General features: G+C 46.6%; 1 protein-coding gene across 3 annotated transcripts; it reads left to right on the top strand.

Annotated features, from left to right (window-relative positions):
- The first annotated feature begins 91 nt into the window (after positions 1-91).
- On the top strand, positions 92-26,234 carry mtrr (5-methyltetrahydrofolate-homocysteine methyltransferase reductase). Of its 3 annotated transcripts, none has more exons than XM_060045257.1 (15): positions 92-230; positions 1,099-1,243; positions 1,561-1,714; positions 2,194-2,311; positions 2,633-3,098; positions 3,257-3,370; positions 3,928-4,084; positions 4,839-4,927; positions 5,461-5,641; positions 9,968-10,010; positions 10,843-11,026; positions 11,807-11,925; positions 20,632-20,724; positions 24,131-24,355; positions 25,192-26,234. In XM_060045257.1, exons 2-15 carry the CDS (start codon positions 1,100-1,102, stop codon positions 25,334-25,336), a joined length of 2,232 nt encoding a protein of 743 aa, XP_059901240.1. In that variant the 5' UTR covers positions 92-230; position 1,099; the 3' UTR covers positions 25,337-26,234. The 3 variants fall into 3 exon arrangements, with proteins under 3 accessions (XP_059901240.1, XP_059901243.1, XP_059901241.1); XM_060045258.1 differs by lacking the exon at positions 92-230 and adding an exon at positions 429-610; XM_060045260.1 differs by lacking the exon at positions 24,131-24,355.

Genomic DNA, 26,234 nt, shown 5'->3' on the forward strand with positions numbered 1-26,234 from the left:
AATTAAAATTGTATGTGATGTATGTCCGGATATTAATTGAGTATATGTATATTTTTAAACCCGTTCTGTAAGTACATTGTGATATTGTGTTTATACAATGTGGTTGCATCCAATATCGTGCTATCGCGATCTTTAATCACAGTCTCGCAGTCCTATCGGCATCTAAACAACTCCCTGGGAATTCTGGGATTGACTGAAAGTTACTGAAAACCGGCTGTATCTTTTGACAGGTACATTGTCACATTTTCCTATTTGTTTTGAACCTCCTGTGGATCAACATGTCGTATTGTAATCGATGTTTACATATCGCCTCAGATCTATGATGATCCCATTGGCAGATAATGTCTTCGACACTTCCAATTGCTTCTATAAGCTCTACATTTTTTATTTGGGCAGTTTAATCATTATAGTCAAGAAAATGTGTATTTTATTAAGTTCACGATTTCTCATTAATGTAGACAAGTTGCTTGGCTCTCCGAGCCCACGTGTTCTGTGACTGATGTAACATCCGGGAGTGGCTGTGTTGATGTCAAACGAGGATGCTTTAAAACGTTATCAATATCAACTCTTAACCCTTTTTTGATTGCTCTCCGGTTTGAGCATTATTTTGGTGAGGGGACTTTTAATAAATATATGTGTGTGTGTGTGTGTAGGCCTATATATGTCTTCATTTTATTCGACGTATGCTTTTATGCTGCTTAGCCTAACAAGCACATCGACTTTGAACTCTGTGAAGATTGAATACATTCATTCATCATAATTTCAAAAAGCCACACATTAATATCGTTTTTGTGTTGGTATAAATTATTTGGACATATATCTATCTGTTAAGTACAACCCCTTTGTAAATAAAACTAAACTCATGTGGTTAACAGCTCGAATAGATTAGGAGTTGATAATAGTAGCTTTAGTAAATAAACTATTTAGTAAATAGTATTGTAGCATTTTCATTTGAGCATATTTTGTGAGTCAAACGTACCAACGGAACGCATTCCACCGGACCACACGTTAACCCTACAAAGAATGGGACCATAGGCTAAAATGCGAAGCAAACCTTTAAAAAAAGGCTAACAAGTATTACATTGATCTTTCTCCCAGAATGCCATGTGAAAAGCAGCCCCGGTTCTTGATTCTTTACGGTTCTCAGAAGGGGCAAGCTCAGTCCATTGCTGAGGGGATAGCCGATGAGGCAGCCGAGCATGGGCTGGTGGCGGAAATCAGCTGCTTAAGTCGGCATGAAGAGGTTAGTAGCCCTCACACTGCCTGCATCACTCTGCTTGCAAGCAATCCTTAATGTTACTAGTTTTATCTTGAATATGTAAATACAATGCAATGCAATTCATGTGCAACATTTTTGTAAGCACACACATGGAAGCAAAGAACAACAACTAACATATTGACATTGACATGGTTTGTGTTGAAAGATGCAATGACCTTAGACCTTAAAAAAAATTAGGTTATTACCTAATCGGTCACAATCGCCAAACATAGTGTAGGCCTATGACAATACAGCTGCATTGCAATTCACCTGATTACTGATCAGATACATCCTTTTGACAGTACCGTTTGGAGAGGGAGAGTGCTCCTGTGGTCTTCATAGTGTCTACTACAGGAGATGGAGAGCCACCCGACACCACACTTAAATTTGTGAAGACCATCAGGGCGAAGACCCTGCCCAGTGACTTCCTTAAAAACCTTCACTATGCACTCTTGGGTAAAGACAAGTTCATGCAGGGCTAAGCCTATGTTCAGTTTATATTTATTTCCAATTAAAGTGTATGCGTGTGTTTGTACTTACATGTATATATATATATATATATATATATATATATATATATATAATATGCTGTTCAATACATATATACTTTCAATCTAATATTTGGCTTACAGGACCACAAGTGTGTGTAATTGTGAGTTATTACCATTACAAGAGATTATCCCTGTCTTTAACAAGCAAATATATACTTACATACGTGTACATAGGTTTCAGTAGCCATCAGATTAGGTTATAAAATAGTCCCTCAAATGTATGTGGCAAATGCTGTTCACACCTATAGATCCAAAACCACTCTAATAGGTGATCCAAAGATAGAGCATCTCCTGGAACAATTGTACTGGTATATTCCCTTCATGCAGGTAGGCGTACCCCACTCAATGTTTAAGTGTCCTATTTTTTGCCCCGGCCCACTGTAGCTTTAGGAGACACAAACTATGCAAATTTCTGCAACTGCGGGAAAACCATTGACAAGCGGCTACAGGAACTCGGAGCCAATCATTTCTATGCAACTGGACACGCAGACGACGGAACAGGGTAAGTTGGGGAGAAAATGGCAGGTGACTGACTACTTATGTATACGGCTGATTAGTGGTCACGTCTCTACATTGACATTCAGGGCATTTAGCAGATGCTTTTATTCAAAGTGACCTACACAGGTTCATACATACATTCACATACCGACAGTGGAGTCAAACCCTGCAAGGCGACAGCGGAAGAAATTGGGGTTGGGTGGCTGGGGATCGAAGTAGTAACCTTCCGGGTTACAATTCCACCCGCTGTACCTCCTGAGCCAAGCTGGCCTCTGCGATTTTTGATTGATTGTGGCTGCTTGTGGCTGCGTCTGTTGTTTCAAAGGCTGGAGGTCGTGTTGGATCCCTGGATAGAAGGAGTGTGGGACGCGATCAAAGCAGCCTTATCAAAGATGTCATCCAGCAGTCATCCGCCACTCAAAGAAACCCTCAGTGACATGACCAAGGAAAACCCCGCCCCCACATCTCCACCACATGTGGAACTGAATCGCCTGAGTCTCGCCGACAACAAGACCCCAGACTCAATCAAAGCGCCGTTCGACTCAGACACTAAATTGACGTTAGGCGGTTTGCCATCCACGGAGGTCACGGGGTTGAGCTCTGAGTCGGACGTGGCTGCTGCTAAATCGGCGCAGGAAGCACAGACCGACCAGGTCAGAGAGGAGTGTGTAGTGGCTGAACCCTCATTGACGTATTCCCTCCCACCGCTCTCGCAGTCCTCCCTCAACGTTCCCGCGTTGCCACCTCCCTACCTGGAGGCCACACTGCTGCTGGAGGACAAGGCAGAGAAGGTAAGTGGTTCTGTTCAATAAACAGTCAGATTGACAGGTGTTCTGTCCATCAGATTGTTCTTTCCATCAGTCTTTTAGGCATTTCACAAGGCCTAGTACAAGCAACGACTGTCCTGTTTTTGTCGCTTACCTGTCCTTTTCTCCGTTGAACCTTACAGTTTAATTCATCATTGCATACCGAGACGTTTTATGAAGTGCCTGTAACCAACGCCGTTCAGATGACGAGAGGAGATTCAGTTAAGAAGGCTCTATTGCTAGAGTTGGATATCTCTGTAAGTATAACTCTAACTTCAAATGAAAAAAGGTGGCCCTTTTGTTCTTAAAGTAGTGCTGGATATATGCAAATCATGTATCTGGCTCCTTTTATTGCGGGCAGATGTTTTTTTTGTTATTATAGCGCGGCTTCATTAAAGTAAAGTGACTTCGATTTTTGGAGGTGATTAGAAAACGCTGCAGTGGTTTGAGACAAAGAATGATTGGCTGTACCTACTCAGTCATATTCAATCATATTCCTATTACTAATAAGTGTGAGTACGTTTTCCTTTTGAACTGTCAAGCCGACAATCTGCAGCTGTTGCATGGCAACTGCGGCACCTCCTGCACCCCCGTCATGAAGTTTAGTTTATTTCGTCAACTTGAGTCAACTCGGATATTGTTCAAGTTGTATAATGAAGGAAGTGCACTCCGAACAAATGTGTATTCTTTTCCTTTTTTTTTTGTCACTTGCATCAAAAAGATGATTCCCTTAAAAATAGAGAGGGTCTATACAAGAATAAAGGCCAAGCGTGTGTTTCAAACATTCATTGTAAAAATGAAATCCTTTCTTAAGGCCCATCCGACGATGACCTACATGCCGGGGGACTCGTTTGACGTCCTGTGTCCGAACAGAGCGTCTGAGGTGGACGCTGTCCTCCTACGGTTGGGCCTGCAGGACCAGAAACACCAACGCGTTCAGCTGGCTGTGCGGAGAGACACCCAGAAAAGAGGTTAAATACAGCCTTTTTTATTAAAGTGGATGTAATTTGAAGATTGGTGGAAGAATGCATTTACATGATTCATAAAATGTCACACAGCTTCCTCCCCCCCCCCCCCCATCAAGCAATTTAATATCGTGTCAAAATAACGCTTTTGGTTTAATATTTTCTGTCTGACAGTATAATCTGGGTCTGGGTTATTCTCTTCGGGAATAGTGCCAATCATGTCGCACAGAAGTAACACCTCTTGTTCTGTGGTTTAAGACAACAACAAAATGAAATGTCACATTTTTGTTGTTTGTTACTCTCTTTTACCATCTATTTAATGAAAGTAATTGTATAACTAAGTGAATGTGTGCCAGCCTAACATTATGACCAACGTTAAACTGCTGGGGCCTGATCTATTTTGACACCAGGCAGTAAGCAACTCCCACCAGCCATCCAATCACATCATTTTCCCCAGCCCCAATGTCCAGTTCTTGGAACTGTGGCCCATTAAGGGAGCAAGATGGGCCCCGGGTTCCATTCCATGTGTCCTCTGACGCTTATCTTGTCCTGCCCCAAATCTCTCATCCCCATCTCATGCGCCAGCCGCTGGGTGATGCAAACTTTTTAATGCATGCCTTCCTCCAACCGACCACATCTTGAAAATTCAAACTGCATTCAAATGAACGCCCGACCTTGTGGTTATATATTCATATGCTGGTGAACATTAGCTTCTATCTTGTGCTGAACCTTTTTTTACTTCCTCACTCCTTGGCTCCAGGTGCTCAGACACCACCACACGTTCCTGATAACTGTACTGTGCAATATCTGCTCACGTGGTGCCTGGAAATCAGAAGTGTTCCCAAGAAGGTTAGTTTAAGCTTTGTTCCCTTCTTTGGGACTACTTGGCTACTTTCAATTTCCACGATTATGTTGCTCGTATTATTTAGTTTGGGTTCTTAACAATTGAAGTAAATATTCATCCAGCCTTCATGTTCAAAACTGATCATGATATACAATATTATTTTGCTCTGAAGTGGTTAAGGCTGAATCTCACAAATTGAAAGATTGGTCTGATGTAGTAAAATATCTTATGTCCCAATGAATTGGGGGAAATTGCGTGCTTGCTTTAATCAAGCAGGAGCTTGATTTTGGGATAGGATTTCAATAGCCAAAATATTGTAACTTTTATGCCTTACCGAATGCTATAGCTCATTTTATGCACATTTTGTATTTGTATGTAGTGATTTGTATGATTATCCATCTTTTTTCTTCTTTCATTGCTTGTTTGTTCTATGTGCCGAATGTCGAATGTTCATCTTTAGTAAACAGAATATATTTGTAATCTAAAACACATCTCCATCTAAACATATTCACTTTAATGCTTGACCGCCTATGAATAGGCCTTTCTGCGGGCCCTGGTGGACTGCGCAGGGGACAGTCGGCAGAAGAGGAGGCTACAGGAGCTATGCAGCAAGCAGGGCTCTGCAGACTACAACAGGTTCATCAGAGACTCGTCCCTCTGTCTGCCGGAGCTGCTGACAGAGTTCTCCTCCTGCACGCCTCCTCTGAGCCTCCTCATAGGTGAGGAAGCCCACCATTTATCCCCTCGTACCATATTAAACATTGTCATGTTTGTTAGTCTCCTAATATGGATTTAAGGTGTGTGTGCGTGTGCTTGCGTGTGCGTGTGCGTGTGCTGCATACATAATGCATGTTGACGGGGAAAGATGTGATACTGGTGAGTTCATTAAATTAGCCCAACCCACCCGCTGAGATGATGACAACAAGAAAGTAGACTCCATGTGGATGAAATTGTGATAGTTTCTTTAGAATTTCTTTTTGATGGATTAATACTCAGTCAGTTTTGAATTAACTTTTCCGGTGGTGTTCTCTCGCCTACCCGCTCTTTGTCTTCATCCGGCATGGTCACAGCTGTTCCACCTCCGCTGTTGTACAGCAGCAGCCTGAACAAATGAAAGCAACACAGAGGGCCTTTCCCGAAGACCTTGCTCTGGAAAATATCTCAGTTCAGGCTTTACGGCGCTGACCGTGGATGTGAACAGGACGAGCCAGCACCGCAAAGCATCAGGAAGTTCTTGAATTATTTAGTGATCAGTCTTATTTATAGTCCGGGTTCCTGCCTTAAGCTAATAACACTGAGCTTGACAACGCAAGTGTCTTCAGTGATAATTATGATTGACATAGGTGGAAGGTGGTGAAATGATGGCTTTTGGCCAGGAGGACGCCTGGGTGTAGGATATTGGTGTTAGTTACACATCATCATGTACCTCACATATCCCCCAGGTTATGTCAATTAAGTCCTAGCGCATATTCCTTTCCATATTTTTTCTTCCACTTAAATACTGTCAGTGGCCACTAGGGGTCAGCCTATCTCTAGTTGACTTTTGTGTGTGTGTGTGTGTGTGTGTGTGTGTGTGTGTGTGTGTGTGTGTGTGTGTGTGTGTGTGTGTGTGTGTGTGTGTGTGTGTGTGTGTGTGTGTGTGTGTGTGTGTGTGTGTGTGTGTGTGTGTGTGTGTGTGTGTCCGTCCATTATGTTACATAAAATTCATGGACCATTTTTATGTCAGTGGTTTCAAAGAAATGTCACTTGCAGATCAATGCCGGTTTTAGTGCTGGACTTAAGAGTTTTATGTTTGTTTGACTCTTGGGCCTATCTTTTATTAGGGATCTATAATGAGATAGTTGTAATAAAGGGCTAAAACATTGTATTCAGTACTTAAACCCCTCCCCATGTAAAGTTTGATCACAGACTGCAGAATGCGGTTGAAACCCTTGAACCGGCAACACGATTGCTCGTTCTATACTCCACAATCTCTCGACAATGCTGTTAGTGTCTATTGGCACCTTGTTGCGTGGTTGATACCACTGTGGGTGGCTGAGTATGTATAGTGGTATTTTAAAGTAGAGCTGGCAAAAGCACTCTCCGTGACCCGGTGGTTTGAAAAGCGCTGTATAGTACGAAGGGAGTTTGCAGTTAGTTCTGGTCGCCGCTGCAAGCTTGTACACATGGTTGGACTCTTGGGCTTACCTCGGCACCGTGCATCATTAGTCTCATCGCTACTTCAACCCTCCAACTCAAATATTTATATACGAGGCGATAAAGGTTTCCATCACTTCATTAGATAGTCATCGAGTATGGATCTAATACGCTCAGGCCGAGAACTACTAGACAGTGAAATTAGCTGGATACTATTATGCAGAAGTTCAATTATTAAAAAAACAAAACGAAAAAAGAGCTGTGTCACACTACCAGGCCTTCCTGATGTTGGATAACCTCCGTCACCTCAATTGCACACTGCAGCACCTTCCTCCATTCCCCCCCAAACCCTCTCCCCCCTTTCCATTGTCCTATCGCAGAGGTGAACCAATGCAGAAGTGGCGTTCAGGACCTCCTCTTCCTCTGCTGCAGGGCTCTGCAGGGCAACAGCTGTGGTGTGGGGTGCAAGGCTGACGTCGGGGTGTAGCGGGGGGCGCCGGAGCCGGGGTGACTTTTCATCGGGGGGGGGGGGGGGGCTCACTTTCCCCAAGGACACCGAGCACGGAGGGTCATCCAGGAGGCGTGGGTTAATGGCCAGGGCTGACCCTGCGTGTGACCATCGCGGTACGTTAGCGCGTCACCGGGCGCGTTTGTGCTTCATTAGCCTGAGCCGTAAGGCACGGGGTATTTTTGCTGACCAGTGTTCACTCAGGTATATGCATTCCCCCCCCCCCCCCCTCAACCCCATCCCAACCCAACCGTAAATAGTAAGGGCGAGGAGGCGTGCACGTCCAGATGTCCGCGGCCAGATGCCAGTCAGGTGTGAACGGGAAAAGCGTTAGGTGTGAGATAGGGATTAAATATCTGCCTAGGACGGGATCTGCAGCCACCGCCGCGTTGTCATGTTTCCTGGGGTTGTGTCGCATGAAAATGTGGTCAGTGTTCACGTACCATCACTGGGGAACGGAGTCTTTTTTCAAGCTCACGCTTTTCATTTCTACTCCCAACAGAGGCTTGGATGACACTGCCTTTGGACTAGTTTCATCCTTTATAGTATCCTTTATAGATGAAAGAATATTACACCTTCTGGAAAAGGTGTGAAGATATACATCTATGTCTATATAGATATCTACACATCTATCATTGATAGAGATGTATATATATATATATATATATATATATATATATATATATATATATATATATATATATATATATAGGTGGATGCGTAGATTCGTAAGATAAAGTTATTACTGAATCGTATTCAGATGTAGGAAGTACCTAAGTGCTCATGTTTTGCTGTTTCAAATGATTGCCATTTTACGTCTTTGAATATAGTCTGACTCTGTGACCTGCGTCCAGGGGCGCCGAAAAGGGGGGGTAAAGGAGACGGATTCTAGGGGCCCATGATGGAGGGGGGCCCAGAGAGGCCCCTAATGATGATGAAATTATAATACAGAAAAAATAATGACACTAAGTAAAGATTATTTTCATGGGGCCCAAAATCCCTAGCGGCGCCCCTGCCTGCGTCTATAACTAGTGTTCTTCCGGGGGGCCTGCGTCAACTTGCCGGCGGTTTCATCCTACTGATCACCAGTGCGCTGATGCAGACCGGTGATGGATGGCTCTCCATTACTTTGTGTTGCTCAGTGCGAACAAGTTGCTGCTCTGCATTCTGCCTGAAGTTAACAAGCACGCCACGTGGCCTGCTGCTCTGCAAAAGTGTTTGTTTTTTTCAATGGTGGGATTGGTTGTCCAGAGAGATTTCGTTCTTTCAAGATGCCTTGATGCCTTGGAGCCTTGTTTGTGGTTTTATAACAAAACATCGACCACTCATTATAAATAAATTAGTGGTCTTGGAAGTTGGATTAGAAATGCAAAAAAGGGATTTTTCCCTTGGTGTTGATCCATACCTTGCGGGCCTTCTTAGCAGACAACCTTCTGTGTTTTTCTTCACTCTTATCTTACCTTGGATCTCAGTATAAACAGTTGAAGCCCTTCCTTTCCACAAGTGCGAGATGGATGGGTTAGTCACTCACCAGGGTACTTCAATTAGTGAATGAAAGTTCAAGTAAAAATACAGTCATTCCAACCGCGTAATATCACAACGTGCTGTGAACTTCTAACATTTTCTTCTGTAGCTTAAAATGAACTATCCTTTATCCTTTTAAAAAATGACCTGGGAATTTTTATCTGGCCAACCATTATACACCTTTCGTTTAAATCCTTCCAGTAAAATGTGGCCCAAATCCATAATTTATCAAACACATCTGCAAGAGGGCGAGAAAGAATGTGTGCTTCACGTGTCAAATTGGGTATCTACCCGTGTAACACCCTGAACTGTTTAGGTGTCAGCGAAGGAGAGAATGGATTTAATACAGCTGGCAGTCTTCCTAAAGGCCTTAGTGAACAGAAAAAGACCCAGCTTTATACATATGGCATGACTATACTATAAACAGTTTTGTTTATCATTGAGTAATTATTAGCAGACGGAGCATAACAAATTGGATAAGACTGTTTTTCTTGCACTTGACTTTGACTCCCTTGAAATCGGGCTTTAGTGCAGGGGAGGGGGCGGTGGGAGGATTATACGTATTTCTCATGTGCTGCCATTTCTATAGGTGTGCAGCAGGGACTGAATGCTGCTGAGAAACAGGCCACCTACACGGTTCGACATTGCAAAAAGGTCTGCTACCCACGGGACAGACGTGTGAACACTTGGGATTCAGTCGCCCTGATGTAAATATAGAAGCGTGTCCTCCAAATGCACCTCAGGGTGATGGCCGCAGGTCGGGAGTGAGGTTGATATTAGGAATTTGTTCTTGGTGCTCTCCTGTCTGTTATTAATTCTTCGATGTTGCCTAACGACTCATGATGATGTATGCCGGGGCTTGTGCTTCATATTTCAGAGCATCTGCCGAAACTGCAGCCTAGGCCGTATTCAGCAGCCAGGTAAGTTGATGATGGGCATCCATTTGTAATAGCGTCTTTTCTTTTTTAGATTTTAGGCTATCCATAACTAAGCACGATGGAAAGCACTATGAATATGGGGAGGTCTGCTTTGAATTGCAGCACAGCGGTGGTGGTACAGCAGGTTCCACCATTACGTTGGCTTTGAAAAAAGTCTTGCGTCACACGGATCTTAAGTGCATCCAAAGCACTGTCAGAATTCTCCCAGCGCCCCTCATTAGCTCGCTCTCCTCTCTTGCGCTCGTATTTTAGAGCGGGTTAGAGCGGTAGCAGAGATTCAAGGGGAGGGATGGGGGTGACTCGTAGTTTATCAGATCAGGTGGTGAGACACTGGGCCTGCATTATTGATGCTGTGGTCAATGGACGCCCCCAGTGGAACTCTGAGAGTGAGGGATGAGGCCACCCGAGAGTGCTTCCTCTTGTAATGAGAACCTGGGCGAGAGAGGCAGGGAGACGGTGGGAGAGACACAGGAAGAAGGTGGGAGGGCCGGACCAGTTGTATCTCTTAAGTGGGAACAAATTGACGGGCGTTTGTTTTGGAAGTATCGTCTGGTGTGTCGGCCGCCATCCTGTTGTCTTTCGTCCTCCCTGGACGACATCTAGGGGGGGATGTCACGTGCGTGTGTGTGTGTGTGTGATTTCTTTTAAACTTTTTACAGAAGCCTTCGGGAGGTTGTTTTCCGAATTGACCTCTTCATTTCATCCTCTATTTTTGTGCTTTTTATATATATATATATATATATATATATATATATATATATATACCTGTCACCCATAACACACACCTGGGGACATCCTTCTCTCTCTGATTTAGCTCCACTCTCAGACACCCCGGGAGACTGCGTTTCATCTTCACCGTGGTGGAGCTCCCAGCATGCCCCGGGCGACCCGAGGGCCGGCGGGGTCTGTGCAGCGGCTGGCTGGCGGACCTGGTCGCCCCCGTCCTGGTGCGTCCCGGGACCGACGAGTCATCATGCGGCCAAGCCCAGCTGCCACAGGTAAGAAGTGAAACGACAGAGGCAGAAGCGCGTAGGACTGAGAGTGCTCATCGGGTATTCGATGCGTGCCGGACCACTGGCCCGGGACCTTATTTCCATGTAGGCAGATTGGGTGGATGCAGAGGGCCCAGAGAGGTTGTTACGTCAGCGTTGCTTTTGGCTTAAGGCCCCATGCAATCTAAAACCAGACGCTTCGTTGCTTTTACTGCAGACTAGGCTTGCAGATTCTGGACATTGTTGTTTTCTCCGTGCTCGCTCTCTCCCACCTACTCTTCAGCCAACGCTGTATTCTCTCGACCAGGTCAGAAAAATACAGACGCATGCAGTTTTTAGTTAGTATTGTCTTCCATTGATGACATTCTTAAGAGGCCCTCTGGTGAATTATGTCTGGAGAATGCCAGACATTGTGTGTTCAGTGGTATTTCTAGTGAACCACAAAAAAAAGAAAACGTGTACTGAAATGCCTAGGCCAATGGAATAAGGAAAATGCCATCCCTTTTGTCTTTGCCTTCATTTCAGCTTCTTTACTTTCTTTATGTAGAAAAAAACTCAAGATTTCCTTCTCGCACATCATTCCAAAGGGAAATCTAAGCTGTTGTGTGCATGGTTGAATAATAAACAGCAGTGTGAACCAAGCGTTCTGGCTCTAGGTTTGCCATCAGTGCTGGTCAGGTAAGCCATTAGTAAAGGCTTTTGCATTAATGGAATAGTATGGATTCTGGATGATCACGGTAATGGGTCTCATTAGTCTAAACGCTCTCCAATGATCTCCGACCGTAGATCCACGTGAGAATGCGACTGAGCGGGACCTTCCACGCCCCCACGGACCCCACCGCGCCCCTGATCATGGTGGGACCGGGGACAGGGTTGGCCCCCTTCCTCGGCTTCCTGCAGCAAAGGTAGGTACCTCAACTCATACCCCACACTACACACCCGATCGATGGAAATAGGTTCTTTATTTATCCCCCAGTGGAAATGAAGGCGTAACGGCAGCACACATAAGCACATGGGCAATGTGCAAATTAACAAAACCATCAGATAAAATGGCTAATTCAGACAAAAATAATGCGGTCCCAGAAGATAGCAGTAGTTGCACGGTACCATTCCTGTGGTGAGGGTTGTTATGTTTGTTAATTTCTGACTTTTTTTTGTGTGGGCTTATTTTAGTTCCACATTAAATACATGAAAAGTTGTCCACTTAATTAACAAAAGGATACGATAGTTGGCTACCGATCTGGCAGGTGCTGTTTTCTTTATAATGTAGCGACGCAGTGGACAACATTGTCAGCTGAAAGCAGGCGTCGAAAAGTTCACCGCGCGAAGGCGGACGGTAAGCAAGCACCAGCACCAGAACCAAAGAGAATTATTCCAGCGTGAAATCCAATATCATTGGATGACAACTTGAACATCCAAACACTGAAGCGGGGCCCTTGAGTGCAGCTTGTTGTACTTAAGCCTTCTTCCCTCACAGGCGGTCTTGCATAACGGCACGTCTAGGTCAAGTAGGTTCCACCGGTTTATCTGCCCGGCGCGGCTGCGATCACATCAGGGATCCTTTCAGAAGCTCCGCGTCTCCTCTATGGGAATAAACCCGGGATCACCCCCTCCATCAATTCCCGTGTCGGGGCTTCAGAGCGCAGTGGTCGGAGCGCGGGGTCAAACTCGAGCACAGATGAATATTGATTCTAACGTAAAGACTTCAGCGGGCGACGAGGCAAGCGGTTAACGTAAATCATTACCAGTAATTGTGGAGGAGTTTGAGCGGGCGTATCGACTGTGGGCCGCGACTCCCCCCCCAACCCACCCACCCGCCCTCCTCCTATTGGACCAGGTCGTGGCCAGATCTGACTGAGACGTGGAATGTTGGATGACTAGATATGTGTTCAAGTACATTGGATTACTTTGTTTGATAAAAACGTGTACATCTTAAACGTGTACGACGGTTTACATCTTAACCACACACCGCGTAGGAGACTGATACCGGCCAGGATCACATGAGGTCAGGTAGCTCGACCACTTTTTTCTCTCTGAGTGAGTGAGTTTGGAGACCCCAAAAAATCCTCTTAGCTTCTAAAAGTAAATTCCCGTGACCCCCGTTGAGAAGCTCTTGACACTCGTCGCCCGTGTCATCGAGAGAGCGATCACGGCTTTCTGGTGACGACCGTGACGCCAGAGGGGAATTGCACGTCTTCGGAAAGCTCTCCACTCACTTACTCACTCACCAGAAGGAGCTGTCTGGTCATCTCCGGGTCAGAAGGGAGCGCTTGGAACCGCGGCTGCCGGGCAATATCCTGTGCCACCGCTGACACGATCAGGAAGTGACCCGGTCATGCTGCTGGAGTACCTATCTGCCGCAATCAGCGGCAGAGATCAAAGACGTGCCACAGGGACACCCGTACCTGGGTGGACGTGGGAGTGGCGCGGACTGATACCGGTACAGCTCTTGGTCATCACACCGGTACCCATATATTACTGTCCAAATCTGATAGACTGACTTTTCTCATTAAAAGTTTTTCGGATTTTTCTCATTTTAGCATGGATAAAGTATTCCAAACCTAGCCAAGTGTAACTTTTTTCTTAACAAAGGCCAGTAATTATGCATGTCCTTGGTGGTGAAATAACATTGAATACAATTTTTTGGCTTTATTAAAAATAAAAAATAAATACTAGTAGAGAGGAAGATGCCATGTTGAACAAAGCCAACTATTTATTTAGTAACTGGAATAGACGTGCTATGTATGACACCCTGGTCACGATGAAACAGGCCCAGGGGCTAAATCATTACATTACACTAATGTGTAATGTTTGCCTCTTGGCTAAGTGATAAGCAGTACGAAGCCTGGGGCAGGGTTATTCAACTGCTTTTTTAAAGGGGCCATATTATTGAAATCGAAGAGGGGCCGGAAAAAAATATTTATTGCATTTAAGCACTTAAATGTTACCATAAATAACTGTGAATAAAATGTTGAGTCAAACATTTCTAGATAGACCTGTGTTCTTAATGTATTGTAAATGTATTTAAAAAAAAAACAATAAAAATAAATGGCATCAGCCATAAATCAATTCAGTAGGTGATCAGGTGATAAGACATTTGTATTTCTAAGACAAATTTATGTTGTTCACTTAATCAGTCACTGCATCTTCGAGGACATCTGGCTTGCAGTCTTTCACTGTTTAAGAATGGGACAAAAGTTATATTTTTCTTACCAAGAATCCATGCAGCATGGAGTGAGGCTATGATACTCCTCTCTTGTTGCGTACACGACCTGTACCCTCTGTTGATAATTCAGAGTGAGCCTCTGCACTTTGATTCAAAGAGTATCCGAGCCCTTTGGATAAGTTCCCTTGAAGTTGAGTGATGCTGCGCTCCTCAGATTGTATTATTGTGTTACTGCGATTGCCTCGTTGCAGATCAAACGTTTGGTCTTTGGACCCAATTTACAAAAACATATATTTTACAGTCGATTCCATGCCTCCACACCGCCTGCCCTTGCACCTTCTCAATGTGGATAACAAGATTTAAGTCCTCAAACGTGTAGCAAAAGCAGAGACACTTGTTGGCGCCCGCACAGAGACGTAGGTCGTAGGGGAGGGATAAAGCAGATAAAACACTTTCCTATTGGAAGACATTTAACAGGCTCTTCATCATGCTTAGAACCCAGCAAGGGGAAAATGTATTCTGATTGTTCTAATAAATCATCTGCATGCCGCCAGTTGAATAGGCCTGGCCTAAGGTGATCAAACAGTAACTGGTATTTGAAGTCCTCAGGTAAATCCCCATGTGGGCCAAGAAGACTGTAAAGTCCTGTCATAAGCATCGTCCTCATCTTCCTCCTGGAGCTGAAGGCGTTATGTTAGGAATACTGTAGGCCGATGTCAAAAGGCAATTCCATGATCCTGCGAATGATAGGAGCATTGTACGATTTTCTGGTCCGACCTGAGGGTAGCAAGGAGCAGACTGGGGGGGAAAGCTGGTGCAGGATCATAGAATAGATTTGCTGGCAAGCAGGAGACACTGCACTGTCTGGTTGTTGCTTTGCTAGCAAACCCCTCTTGGGGAGCAGAAATGGAGGCTGTCGCGGTTACTTGGTGGTTAAACCGGGCAAGAGGGAGAGCTGGCTGTGGCCAAGATGGCCGAAGGGCAGGACTGCGGCTCGCAGCTTGGGCTAGTAGTGGCTGTGGCCTGGTCAGGGGGAATAACGGCAGGAGCTGAGCAGAGTGCAGCTGGCGTGATGCTGGTGTCTGTCGAGCAGAGGAGGAGTGGTGGGAGTGGTGGCTGTCTTCCGGAGCTTGACTGTAGGTGAGGGCATCTGGTGCAGTGTGCAGGCGGCTCCCATGGTGAAGCCGGTCTGGCAGGCTGAGCTGGCGGGGGGGGGCAGCTTTGACTCTGAGAGGTTCAGACACACGGTACTGGATGCCCACAGCAATGCAGGTGCTCTGCCTTGTTGGTTAGCACGAGGGATGATGGGGAGATTGAAGTAACGGTCGGTGGATATGGGCGGTGGAACTCACTGGAGGGAGGGAGGTTGTTGAGCAGAATATCTAGTTGAAGAGGTATTTCCTTTAACACTCTCTGGGCCCTATCTTGCATCCGGCGCAATTGACTTAATCGCTGGCGCATGTGTCGTTGCTAGTTTGCAACTGTCGCAGAGCGTTCTTTTCCCTCATGCGCCACGCGTCGGTAAATTAGGGAATGATCTTGCGCCCCAAGGGGCGGCTCGGCGAAAGGAGGAGGCGTGTTCTGGCGCAAACGTTCCCTGGTGCTATTTTGACGTTTCAGAAACCGCGTTGTTCAGGTGCTATTATAAGGGCGCATGCATAATGTTGCTTGTGCGCCTCGCGCATACACTTTGCTTCTCTCACCTACCTAGCCACACATTCTTGGTAAATTATTTGGGAAATAACAGCTGATACAGCGGTAATAAGTTGTACGTTTAAATCAATGCATCTGCAAACACCGTACAGCAAACACATATTTTCTTGACAGACATCATGTACATGCCCATAACTTTTAGGATTGATGAGTATTTGATCGTGAGAAAATATTGTTTTACCGCGACTGAGTGTGTGTTAAAAAGAATGAATCAATGTGGGCGCGCGTGTGTATGTGTAACACACACACGCGCGCGCGTCCATCTGTTTAAACACACGCTAACTAAAAACGTAACGCACAATACGTCCATGGCAATGTATATTAAGGGGGGGACACATGCATATTAGGAACACAAGTCAATAACGACAAGGCATACATACTGATAAGAAACAATGTTTATAATGTATTGGTTGTATCATTAAATAGAACCACATTAAATAGGACTCAGTTGTGGAAGAAAACCTTATTCCATGTGTGAATTAGGCCATATTATTTGGCCATAACTGAGCCATTTGAAGTTTGAAATTCATGTGCATCTGTCTCATCGGAGACTGCAGACGCGCTGTCAAAATATCAACTCGTCAGATTCAAATGCGCTCATGGCTCTTAAAGGGGATGGGAGCTTGCACTCTCATTGGGTTATTGCACGTTACGCCAAAACCCCACCTACGGGTAATTAGGCTACTTTAGACCAACCCTTTTTAGATTTGCTCCTGGCGCAAGAGTCATTTTTTGCGCCGGTAAACTAGCGACATCGCCATAGAACCGCCCACAAAGCTACTTGCGCTTGGCGCTTCTCACTTGCATTTCAGACCGTTAAAATAGGGCCCTCTGTGTCAATGTGGAGCTCCGTCAATTGGTTGGTGACCTGCATAATGCAGGCCTCCCTCCTACCCCTTCTGTCGGTGGTGATGCTTGGCTCAGCAGCTACAGCAGAGCTTTGAAGGTGAGGATAACCTGAGGAAAGTGTACCGGTGGGTTGTAGTCTGAGGGATCCATTGCTGAATGATGATATTGTGGTGGCGGTGAATAAAATAAGATAGACTTTGTTTTTCCAAAGGAGGTTTGCCTTGGACACATAAAGTATCTTGGGTTAAATCTAATAACATATTGTGTACATACACAGGTGGTCACCCATACACATTTACACATGCATGCACAGACTGCGATAAACAAACATATTGTGTACTGAAACATCGTCCGACACGCCTGTAATCACATAATGATATTTTCATTGAATTGTATTTTATGGTTTGGTCCTCTCTAGTAGAAGTCTCTTGAAGAAGCCATGGCGCAGCAATAAGACGATCCGACTTGACGGACGGCTTGTGATAGACGTGCTGTTGACTTTGGTCGTGATGAAACGGTTTGATTCAGTTTGCTCGTAATCTACATCGATTGATGTGATTCACAATGACAACTTCAGTGGTGCAACACAGGCAACCTGTGGCATTTGAATACGTATGAACAAAAGGTGTGGTTTTACGCACAGGTGTTCTGTTCCTGAAAGGTCAGGAACAGAACAAATTAGTCAGAGGTAAATAGGCTTTGCATCACGACACAAACATAATTCTAGTACTCCTCTAAATGACAGGCTCAACAATAACAAATAATGAAACTCGTAAAGGCCGATTGCAGGGCCCCAACGTCACGCCACCAATCCCCGGTACGACATTTATCCTGTGACTGCATATATGAAAGCGTATGGGCAATGCCTGAAGGGAGGGGGAGGGATGTTTTTCAGTTGGGTACAAACATAAAGATGAGTTGTTGTGTTTAAATAAACCAAATGACATGTGGCATTTAATGCTTGCAGCTGTCGATCATTATTGGCGTCTAACAGAAGGTATTGTACGGGCAAGAAATCAACAATTTCTTGGTCATAAAATGCAAGCTGCTACAAAGTTGGCGCATGCTGAACAACAGGTAGGCCTGATGTAGAGATGTGCATCACGCTTGAATATGCACATGCAGGCAATGTAACAAGGGTTCAACGCTTTGCTATATGGGCCCACCCGCTATGTCTCTGTCTGTCTGTCTGTCTGTCTGTCTGTCTGTCTGTCTGTCTGTCTGTCTGTCTGTCTGTCTGTCTGTCTGTCTGTCTGTCTGTCTGTCTGTCTGTCTGTCTGTCTGTCTGTCTGTCTCTGGGCCAGCTGAGTATCGTAGCGACAGCTGTCAATGAGGACCTGTCTCTGGGGGACCAGCATGCAACAGAACCTGAGAGAACTTGAGCTTCCAAACAAAGCCTCCGATTCCGCTGCGCGATAAGAGATAACAATCGCCATCTTGTCAGCGGGATGCTGTACACGCGCCTCAAGGCCGGTCGGCATGACAACAACACGCGGCACGGTTTCGATCCTGTCCTCTATAAACCCGTAGCGCGGCCTTCACCACCTTCCTTTGCTAATCGATGCCGCTGCTTTCAAAACTCTGTCGTACCGCCGGCATCAGGTGCAATAGGAGGCCTGGCATGTGATCAAAGCCACCCTTGGTGGCACCTGTGATGCTTTTAGTGCACTCTGGGAGCGTCTGGCATCGATTACTTTGGTCTAGCCTCTATCGAGGCTGAGGAATGGAACGTGCGGAAAATAATTTCCTAAAGGTCCAGATGTAGAAATCTGGGAACAGATAAAAAAAAAGTTGGGGAAGGCGTCGCACTGCCTCACTAACAAGCTTCCTAAGAAACTTGTCTCTCGCGTAACATTGTTTAAGTCAGCTCAGGCGAAGGGCTTAGCACATTCAATATCGCAGTGTGAACGAGCATAAACAAACACCAGGTCTCCATTTATCATTCCAACCAGACAGCTGATTACAATTATAGCCTGTGTTGCTGCTCCTGTATTCGGCTGAATGTGATTTAAATTCAACATGCAGGAGGGTAGAGGAGAAAGCTTGTAAATGGGAGTAATCATTTTGCGGCAACACAAGCCGCTGATTAAGCCCGGAGTAGCGTTGTTTAGCAACTTGCGTTGTTTTTGTGTGTCTTCGGTTTAGTCGTTGTTGCTGTTTCTTCTTCCGCTGTGCCTTGGAAGAGTGAATCTTCTTCCCGCTGAGCTGCCAACGTCATTCATGCCACTGATGGTGGACGCGAGATCACGTGCGATAATCACTGTGTTTGCCTGGTCCTCGGGGCCCAGCGTGCTTCCCGCTCTCCCTTCCCCTACCACCCGGCGCTCATCTGAACGCCGCTGAGAGGCAAACGCCCCCCAGGACACCAAATAGAGTTCCACCGCATATTCTGCTCTTCCCCTGGCGTCGGTCCTACATTCTAATTTATATATGTGTGTGTGTCTGTGTGTGTGTGTGTGTTTTGTATTTCCACCGTAGGTATGCATCGCGATCTGATTTGTATGCAGGGAGGGCGGCCAGAGTGGTCTGCTCAGAATGGGATCCAGGTTTTTCATATTGGTATTGATCCCTCCAGGGCAGACGAGAGAGTTGAGAGGGAGTCGGGTAGAGAGAGAGAGGGGGGGGGGGGGGGGGGTAGGGGGCTGATGGGGCAGAGGTGCCTAACCGAAATGAGTTTACTCCAGGCTGTTTGTAGATCAGAGGCAACTCTTCCCTGATGCTAATGGTTGGAGGGGTCTGGACTGGGGGGAGCTCTGCCCCCCCCCCATTCCTCTCGTTCCCCCTCCCACCCTCTTCTCACCTTTCCCCCTCCGTTGGTGAATAACAAACTTCCTCTGCCTTAACATTCCTACTAATGGAACGAATTAGCCTCATCTACTCTTCGCTCTTTGGTATCTCTCCCTCCCAGTGGATCAGCGCCGGTGTTTGTTGTATTTACCGCGCGGTCTTAATGGGTGGAGGAGTGAAGGTTGGGGTGCATACGGCTCCATCCTAAACAATATCCGTTTGGGCGTTTTTACGAGCGCAAAGAAAGCGCTGCGGAAGTAAAAAGGCAAACAAAGTGGTGCTCTATCTCCCGGTGAACGCCCCCCCCCCCCCCCCCCCCTCGAGGAGGGCGCCGTAGCCTTTCCTGGAGATGCAGCGGCCCGACATAAGAAGCCTAATCTCCATGTCTCTCCGGGGAGGCAGATCTCCCTCCCCCCCCCCCCCCCCACGCCTTCGTCTCTCCTCCCCCTTTCCTCCCATCAACTCCGTCCTCCCTCCGTCCTCCTCCCCAGATGGGGGTATCAGATAAAGCCGTCCCACCATTAAAGGGTCATGTGACAGATTGCTTCATTAAAAGCGCCGCGGCTCCATTGTGTCATCGCGCCGGCATTACTTGCTGCAAAGGACTCTGGGAGAGTTGCCAAATTCACACACGCGCGCCCTCGCACACCAACGGGAGGATTCACGTTTCCATGTGACATTTGAGTCGTCCTTTTTTTTCAATTTTTTTCCACGTGTGCGGCTTCACACGTGCGCATACACGTGCGCGCACAAACACGTGCACGCACACAAACACACATGTACACACATACGCACGCACACACTGTGGACTGGCCTCCCAAGTGCCACCTCCCTCAAGCCGCTGGCTGGGGACGGCCTCCCGTGTTGTTGTTGTTTGGGTGCGAGTTAACGACTTGGTGTTAATGTCCTCATCGCCCCACACACACACACACACACACTGAGATGATTCATCCGCTAATTGCCAGCGTTCCCTTCATTCTTATTACAGACAATTAATGGCAGCGCTGCTGCCGTTTACTCTCTGCAGCCCCTCTGTCTGCATTGATTATCCCCTGGAACCCATTGTTCGTTATAGTTCTACGTGTCTTTTTCCCAGGGAAATTGAGAGGCGAGACAGCCCCGACGTGGCGTTCGGCGAGACCTGGCTCTTCTTCGGCTGCCGCCACAAAGACGGGGATTACCTATTCAGGTGAGATTGATGGCCGCGCTGTTTTTGACGGGCTGTTCGGGACACACACTCATTTGCATAGAGCCACAGCCATACACATACCGATGAGTGTTTGGGGGGGGGGAGGGGGGGGGGGGGATTGACAAAGCCGTAATGCTCCGTCTCTTTATGGATATATTCATTGTGGCAGCCTTCGTAAAGCGGCCAAAGAGTTTTGGTCTTTTCCCTTTTCTTTCCGTTTTTGATGAAATGCCGAAAACAAACGATGTGTGTTTGGCGGAGTGGAATTCCTCCCAGACTGCCAGGGAAAAGACTGCAGGGGGAGAATCCTGCTGGGATACCTTTTTTTCATTATTAATTTTTTATATGTTCGATGCTGGACATTTTTCGACTTTCCCGCAGCATTCCTATGAAAATTTATGTATTGGGTTTTTCCAATATTTTTTTGTACATTGCAACATTTGTTGCAATGTATGTCGTTTATGAACGACATGCATACATTAAGGTTGAAGTGGAAACCTGGTTTGAAATGGGACAATCCTTACGGGACCACTGGCACACTGGTTCCAGGGTTGGTTGGCCTTTACCTTACTGAAGGAGTGCTGTTTTCTTATCAAGGCATTGATGCTTCCACATGAGTAATAAATGGTGCTTCTCCTGCCTCGAATGCGCAAGGCACGCTTATGTTTCCATGAGTAAAGATGTTAAGTAGTGACAAATTGGGTTTGGTGGTGATTATGGGGATTACATCCAGACCTTGTCTTTTTAACGATGCCGCACGCCTCGCAGCACTTTTCCCTCCGTGTATGCAACAATGCGTCCTCCAAATTGTTACACATTGCTTCATTTATCAACACAGACGTGTACAAATGTGACTTTACTTTCAGAATGAAGGATTGCTTGGTTCAGGCTTTGCACAAACACAGGCGTCGTTGCTGGATGTTCTGGGCAGAGTGGTGTTGTGTGTTTCCATGGCGAGGAGGGACATTCAAAAGATGATGTCAGTGACGTTTGTGGCCGGAAGTGTGCTCAGGGACATCTGTTGATTCACGCAGGGCATCGACAATGTGGTCATAAGCCATTCGGCTTTGCCTCCAAACAAGTAACTACTTTGTATTTGTATGGCTGGATGTTAATACGCCTTGCATGACCTTGGTAGAGCAAAGTAGATTCCTGATTGTTGGGCACGAAACACAATCAAATGCCATTATTGTGATTTGGCATTAATAAGAAGGAAAAAGCTTGACACACGGCGAGCACCGCCCCAATCCAATCACCACATTTGCTGCAATCAAATCGAGCCTCGAATTAAACTGAAATGCTGAAGGGGAGTGAGCTGAATTGGCATTGAGTGAGCAACCTTTAAATCCAAAACAACCCCAACAGTTCAGTACGGTTCCTGTTAATTGTTCTTTAGGGCCTCACCCACCACCACACAAATGTTGTCCCATCAAACGCTAACCCCCTACCCAGTGTTGACCAAAGACATGGTAGTGCCCATGCTGTGTGACGTTCCAGTTACTGGATCCATCCAGGAGGACTGTGTGTGTGTGCGTGCGTGCGTGCGTGCGTGAGTGCCATTATTCATTGTCCCCATATCCATATCCTTAAAAATAAAAAAGTCACCAGTGGGGAATAAGTGGGCCGTTGAATTTCAACCAGGTTATAAATAGCGTGCGGTCACCACAACGGACTCGTGAGACAGGATGTAATGAACCCTCTTGTGTTTCCGAACCAAAAGTAAAAAAGTGTCAAGTTAAAATCAACCCCATTCACCCCCCCTCCCCCCCTCTCTGTATTTAACATCTCTAGTCGAAAGCTAGCTCAAATATTACCCTCCCCTCAAAAATAGTCTCCATGTCTCTCAGCCTCTCTGTGACTCTCTCCCCTGTGCAGGGTTTATTTATTTCCAGTTTTTCCTCCCTCGCTCCATGGACTGCATTTTCAGGCTGCCAGGAAAATGAGACGGCATGCGATCTCCTTCATTAGCAGTCTAGCCACATTGCCGTGGTCTGTTCTCTGTATAAACACATCACCGGGCTACCTGGCCGGCTCCCCTTCCAGAGCTCCTCCGATACCGTTACGGTTTGGTAAAAGCGAGCCATTAGTACGACGGTGTGCCTCTCAGGGAAGGCTGGCATCGGCGGGTGCGACCCCACTCCACACCTCTCATGCTAGTGGTTCAGGTCGCTCCGTCTCTCCTAATCCTCTTTGTTCGACACTCATCTCCTGTTTTGTTTTTTTCATGCAGTGAAACGTGAGGTGACTCGAAAACTTGCGATTTTCAGGTTATCTCTTGTGCAGTGTTTCTCTCTCCCGACATAAAGACCTGTTGGAGAACAAACGCAACCCGGTGTTTAGACTGTGGCCTCCAAACGTTGCTAAAACAAACCCGAGTCTGAGGATTGCTTCAAAACACACTCCTAAGGCAAATCCTTGCTGTGTGTTTGCTGTGTGTCTGTCTGTATGTCTGCTCTCTGAGATGAGGGTGTGCGTAGGAGGAGGTGGGCACGTAGAGCTGTGTGTGTGTGTGTGTGTGTGTGTGTGTGTGTGTGTGTGTGTGTGTGTGTGTGTGTGTGTGTGTGTGTGTGTGTGTGTGTGTGTGTGTGTGTGTGTGTGTGTGTGTGTGTGTGTGTGTGTGTGTGCTGTTCCCAGCTGCTTCTTTAACTAAGGCTCCCCAAACTTTTGCTCTCTCGCTATCCGCCTTGGTCGTTTCCTCCCCACTTCCAAATCCGCAGCAAGCAAAGCGCTGGCGAGAAACCCACCGGGGAGTTCATGTTGGCAGCCAGTTCCCCGCTGGGCACCAAAGGTTACAGACCTGGAAGGATTAATAGCAGAAAAAAAAGAAGAAATGTTACTGTGACTCAACCTGGTTTGATTTCGTATTTTCGTATTTAAGTGATACCTTGCCACCCTCCGTCCTGTTTTATCACGAAACGTCGGTGCGTGGTAGAGCGGTTTGCTTTGACCCTATTTTTCTTTGTTTCTTGCCTAGAGTAATGTTCTACCGAGGCGTGATTTTTTTTCTCACCTTTTTTGTTTTCGCTAAGGAAACGCTACGATAAGGAGTGGGGGGTTATGTACCTTTAAACACGCTGCGGGGCATCGCCACGAACCACGCTGGAAAGCTGAATGCTTCCGTCGTCAAAAGACCGCGTCTCACCAGGAGAGTTGAGCGTGCAGAGTGTTGATGTGTAACGACGTCGTCAAAGCAGCGCTCCAGACGAAAGTGAGCGCCACTTAAGACCGACGTCCCGGTGTTAATTAACGCACCACCTCCCCCCCACGTTCGCTCACTTTAACCCCCCCCCCCCCCATGTTCACCCTTGTAACAAAAAATCCATCCATGTTGTGGATGCTGTCGCCTCACCACTGAACCCCTTCCCCTGCTCGTCTCGCTGTGTTTCCCTTCCCCTCGGTTCCCCAGAGAGGAGCTGGAGGGCTTTGTGTCCAGCGGGACTCTGACGCATCTCAAGCTGTGCTTCTCCAGAGATGCCGCGGCGGCGGCGGCGGGGGGGGAGGAGGCGGCGGTGCCCGCCGTCTCGCAGCCGCCACCGGCGTGCCCCAGATACGTCCAACACAACCTGCGGCTCCACAGCCAGCGCGTCAGCCGGCTCCTGCTGCGGCACGACGCCCGTCTCTACGTCTGCGGGTGAGCGCGGCCGCACCAGAGCGCTGGGGGGGGGACGGGATGGTTGTGGTGGTGATAAAGATACGGTGCAGGAAGGTGGTGATAAAGCCATGGAGGAGGAGGAGGAGGGTGACGATAGTGATAAAGGTGTTGAGCAGGATGATGATGTTGGTGGTAAAGCTGTGGAGAAGAGCGATGATGATGATGATGGGGATAAAGTTGAGGAGTAGGATGGGGATGGGGATGAAGCTGTGAAGGAGGATGGGGGTGAAGTGATGAAGGAGTAGAGGATGATGTTGATGATTGTGATGAGGAGGAGGATGATGATGATGATTGTGATTATTGTGATGAAGGTGTGGAGGAGGAGTATGATGATGATGATGATTGTGATCAAAGTTTGGAGGAGGATGGTGGTGATTATTGTGATGAAGGTGTCGAGGAGGTTCATGATAGGATAAAAGATGAGGAGGAGGAGGATTTAATTTCTAAAGATGTGGATGTGAACAAAGATAGAGTGGTACAGATGTGGAGGAGGAAGATGAAGTTGATGATGATAGATGTGCAGAGGAGGGTGAAGGCGACCTTCTGATTCTCTGGATAATGATGATGTTCGAACATTTTGACCAGTTCTTTTCTCAAGGGGTGCATTTACCGCACTCACTTACCTTTTCAGATCAGGAAAAGCCAATGTTTTTTTTGGGCCTGAAAGAGATTGGTACATCCAATGTACCACTTCAAAGAAAACAAGAAAAGAAAAAAAAAAAACGGTGTTGGCTCTTCCTGACCTAAAAAGGTAAGTGAGTGCTACAAGACGTCCTCACCCACGATAACCCCAGCTCTCCGTTCTTCATCATCAGCGATGCACGGAACATGGCGAAGGACGTGAACGACACGCTGATGGAGATGGTCAGGGCGGAGCTTCAGCTGGACCAGCTGGACGCCATGAAGACACTGGCCGCACTGAGGGAGGAGAAACGCTACCTGCAGGACATCTGGGGCTGAGGAGGAGGAGGAGGAGGAGGTGGTTAAGGTGGTGGGGGCAGGAGTTGGGGGATAGAGCACTTGGATCCCCATCTTTCCCCTCTATCCCCCACAAGGACAACCCTTATACAAAAGGATGTAATAATTAGGTCCAGCAGTAACCTTGGCAACTGTGGGGGGAGAATGAAAAGAAGTGCCGTTACTTAAAGTTGTCCAACTAATAAAAAACACATTTTTCTCGTATGGGAGTATGTTGTGTACTGGCCCAGGGACATCTCTCCACCAGGCCGGCTCGCGCCGTACGTTGAGAGGAAGGAATGACCTTGGGTGCGGGTTCGGCCCTGCCGGGGCTAAAAAAGGCTTTTAGTGTGGATGATGAGGCCCCCGCACTTTTCTCTGTTCTGGGGAAAGGCATTTAGTCCAGCCTAATCTCGCCTTCCCAATGTGAGTAGTAGACTGAAAGTGGATTTTGCAGGCGGTTTGGATGGTGAACAGCCCCCCCCCCCCCCCAGGGCCCCCACCCAATCTGTGGCTCTTTTACCAACACCGCCGAAAGAAAATGTTGCAAGTTGTTACTTAACGGTATCGAATTACATCATATTTTTAGGTTATCAGCAGTCTCTTCTCCTTACTTTGTTTTTTTATGCATCACTGCCAAACTAACAGCAAGCTACATCTCAGTATTTGGTATAACATTGTCCATTTATTGCCAACGATACATTTCCCATTTCTATCTCAATTTAAATGAAATGCATGTGTTTTAACAATATCACATTGTGGACAGTAGTGATCAGGACTATTAATATAACAGTTTATTGCTTTAGCTTCTGCTACTGTGCTGAGCTGCTATGGAAACAATGAATGGTTTCTCAAACCAACTACCCCACACCAGCAAATAAACCAGTGTAATGAAATGCAA

This window comes from Gadus macrocephalus, chromosome 23 (genome assembly GCF_031168955.1).
Source record: "Gadus macrocephalus chromosome 23, ASM3116895v1".
NCBI classification, from domain to species: Eukaryota; Metazoa; Chordata; class Actinopteri; order Gadiformes; family Gadidae; genus Gadus; species Gadus macrocephalus.